The following is a 3,006-nucleotide window of genomic DNA, read 5'->3' as shown; positions in this document are numbered from 1 at the left end:
ACATCTGTTTATCTGTATTGGAGATTTCGGTCCTAAATCCTCTTTTCATGGCTGTTATGGAAGTAAACAAGGAGAATTTGTACTTGCCAATGTGTTTGCTCCTTAGTAGCGAAGGCATTTAACTCAAGAAGGTAGTAAGTTGGTTCCATCTTGCATGCCACAACCTCCTCCATGCTAACATCGTTGCACAAATCAAGATACCTGACACTGTCAATATCCAATCGTCTCCTGTGATTTCGTCTGAGACAGGTTTTTGGAGAAGTTGCGTAGAGGTACGATAACATATGGCGAACGGCCTTTCAGGATCCGACCTGTACTCAGCCAATCATGCAACTTGGCTTGACCGAAGAGGACGAAAGGAACGAAAATGCCCAGGACTCACACATCTACTCTCGTCGTGATTTATACCTGGCTCTTTACCTAAGATGTCATGAAGAAGGGGTTGTGGCGAGTTCCACCTATTTGGATGGTCCCCACTCCCGACTCATGCCATATGACCGACCAAAGTTCCCAATAAGAATATGGTCCGAATCAGCATTAACCATTTTAAAAAGTTGGAAGTCTAAGCGGACGATACGCATAAATTGAAAGTGATCGAGAACACAAATAATCCCTCAGTTATAAAATCAAGAGGTTATTTCCCCGAAAAGGCCGATATTTGAGATGCGACAGTACAGGTGGTAACTCACCGCGGTTGGACCGGGAAAGGTGCGACCAGCACCAGGCTCTCAAATGGTATTTTTGCTTTGTCACTGTTCGTTCTTGGCTTCGTACATAACTTCCACTTTGTGCTGTGCTATTGTTCGGCAAAGATGCGGGTGTACACTCGGCACCCTCAATACTTTTGTTTTCTATTTTTATTTCTCTGTTCACAATCCTCTCACCTCGCATTTGTTTGTCGGTCGTCGTAACGTAGACATATTATTTGTCTGGTATGATGTTTTGACTAATAGTTGAAGAGGTAAACAACCTGTTACAAATGAATAGGGAGAGCTGGATGAGCTGAATATGATGGTAAAAGGGAGTTATCTACTTGAACTTCTACTTTGCAGGCACTCGATTCAATATCGATTTAAATGTGTGGACATACTTTGGTACTTGTTAAGAAAGTGCTGTGCTGACGTGCAGAGGGATCAGAATTGCATGCTTGGTCAGAAGCCGATCCACCCTTCAAAGCTGCATTAGCAAATAACCTCATTGACCTCTTTACCAAAACCGAAAGTAAAGCAAACGCTTAACGAATTTGACAAGTTGGTGCACTTTGGATATTTTACACTATTTTAGTTCGCAACTGATCTGCTGTTAGGCGCCGATGGTTTTGTATTATAAAGACAATTTCACTTGGTTTTTTTGCAATCAAGTAAAATTCTACCATTATTTCCGAAACATTGTGTCCAGCAAAATTAGGCCCTATATCCAAAGAAAAGCGCTTAGCGACTTCCCCGAAAACGAAGCCATAACTTGAAGGCAGAATATGTAGCAACAAAGTACAGCAGAATTTGATGCTATTGGCTAAGTCTGTAGTACAGCCAACCAGTGTAGGCTGCAATGGAAAGTTGCCTCAGCAGTCCCTTTGACAAAACCACGAGTTAACAAATAATCCACATATTCGATAAGTTGGCCACAATTTGGATAATTTGCATTAACTTTGGTCTGCGACCATCCTGCTGTGGCATGCCGATGGTTTTGTAACATGCAGACAATTATACCTGCTTTGTTCACAATCTAGCAAAATTCTACAACAAAACCAAAATTTTATGTGCCCCTTATATTTTTGTCCAGACCCAAACAAAAGTTAGCGTATCTGGGCATTCATTCTCATTTAATACACTCTGCAACAATGCAGATTATTTATTTTACTTGAAGCTGTTGCACTGTAATTGTGAATGAAGAAATAGGTGAATTAAAGTGGTGCATCTTAACAGCGTAAATTGAATGTAATTTTAATGTTTAGTGACTGTATTTGAAAAACATTTGCCTACGCGAAAGTGAAACATCTAATATGTGGCCTTTGTTTTATTGAAAACACTACAAAAATAATCACCGCTCTGAGAATGCACGCATCAGGGATAGGAAATGTGCCAGTTAGAGTTTTATTTTTGGTCCTGTTAATAATGATGAAAGTGGAGAGAATAAAGTAATGCCTGTAAGGAACGAGAGACTAAGCAATGGAAGTGAAGCATAGAGAGAGGTGGAAATGACAAGGGTGATGATGGTGAAAATAACGAAGATAGTTAGTATTTTATAACACGACTGTGATTAAATCAAAGAACATGTGAAACTTACAACAAACTAAAGCATGCTGCAAAATGACAGCAAAGATTGAATACCACTGAATAATCGTGCTCCGCCCTCCCTCAAACCAATGTTTAACTCCCATTCACATTTGCACTACCTCCTTCAGCAACTTTTACTCGACCACTTATTTGCGTCCATTTCATTGCCGTCTTTTACGTTGCTGCCGCTGCTACTGCACTCAGTGTGGTGATGTTGAGGTGACCGACCACAAGTATCGCAATGCTGTAATGCCGCACTGAGGGATCGTGCACCCGTCATGGATGGTGGTAATGGTGACGATGTCAGTGTGATTCCTTAGCGCAATGCTAGCGCGTCTGACTCCAGATTAGGAGGTTGAGGTATTAAATCAATTTCTCACTTCTCATGCACTCATCTCCCTCTCTACCCCTATCCAAGCCCTGTCTACAACACACTTCAAGCTTTCATCCCATTTCTCCTCATCTCCTACCCCCTTCCTTCAATTTGCCTGCCGTTGCTGTTGCTGTCGCTGCACTGCTGGCAACGCCATCGTCACTGTTGATATCCTCCACTCCTTCTCCCATCAATCTTCCTTTTTTCGATTGCCGAATTTGTTTGCGAAAACAATGGTCAAAGTGTGTTGCCCCATAGGGAATAGAGTGCAGCTGAGCAGACGTGTGAGAAGGTAAGATGATGGGTGAGGTTGAAGTGAGATAGTGGAAGTTCACGTGTAAGTAAAGTGAAGCATTG

At 41.8% G+C, this 3,006-nt stretch overlaps 1 protein-coding gene across 1 annotated transcript in view; it reads right to left on the bottom strand. All coding sequences in view use genetic code 11, as the record gives it.

Moving 5' to 3' along the window:
- EGR_10396 (hypothetical protein) overlaps positions 1–2,441 on the bottom strand; it is a gene marked incomplete at both ends in the record, with an annotated part of 5,448 nt that extends 3,007 nt beyond the window's left edge. The window contains 3 exons of the mRNA XM_024499645.1: positions 885–1,002; positions 1,275–1,410; positions 2,396–2,441. Coding sequence (XP_024345952.1) covers positions 885–1,002; positions 1,275–1,410; positions 2,396–2,441 — 300 coding nt within the window. The remainder of the gene's footprint in view (positions 1–884; positions 1,003–1,274; positions 1,411–2,395) is intronic.
- Positions 2,442–3,006: the final 565 nt, after the last annotated feature.

Source organism: Echinococcus granulosus (genome assembly GCF_000524195.1).
Source record: "Echinococcus granulosus chromosome Unknown EG_S00215, whole genome shotgun sequence".
NCBI lineage: Eukaryota > Metazoa > Platyhelminthes > Cestoda > Cyclophyllidea > Taeniidae > Echinococcus > Echinococcus granulosus.
The sequence above is the reverse complement of the archived record's forward strand: the minus strand, read 5'-3'. Positions and strand labels throughout refer to the sequence as shown.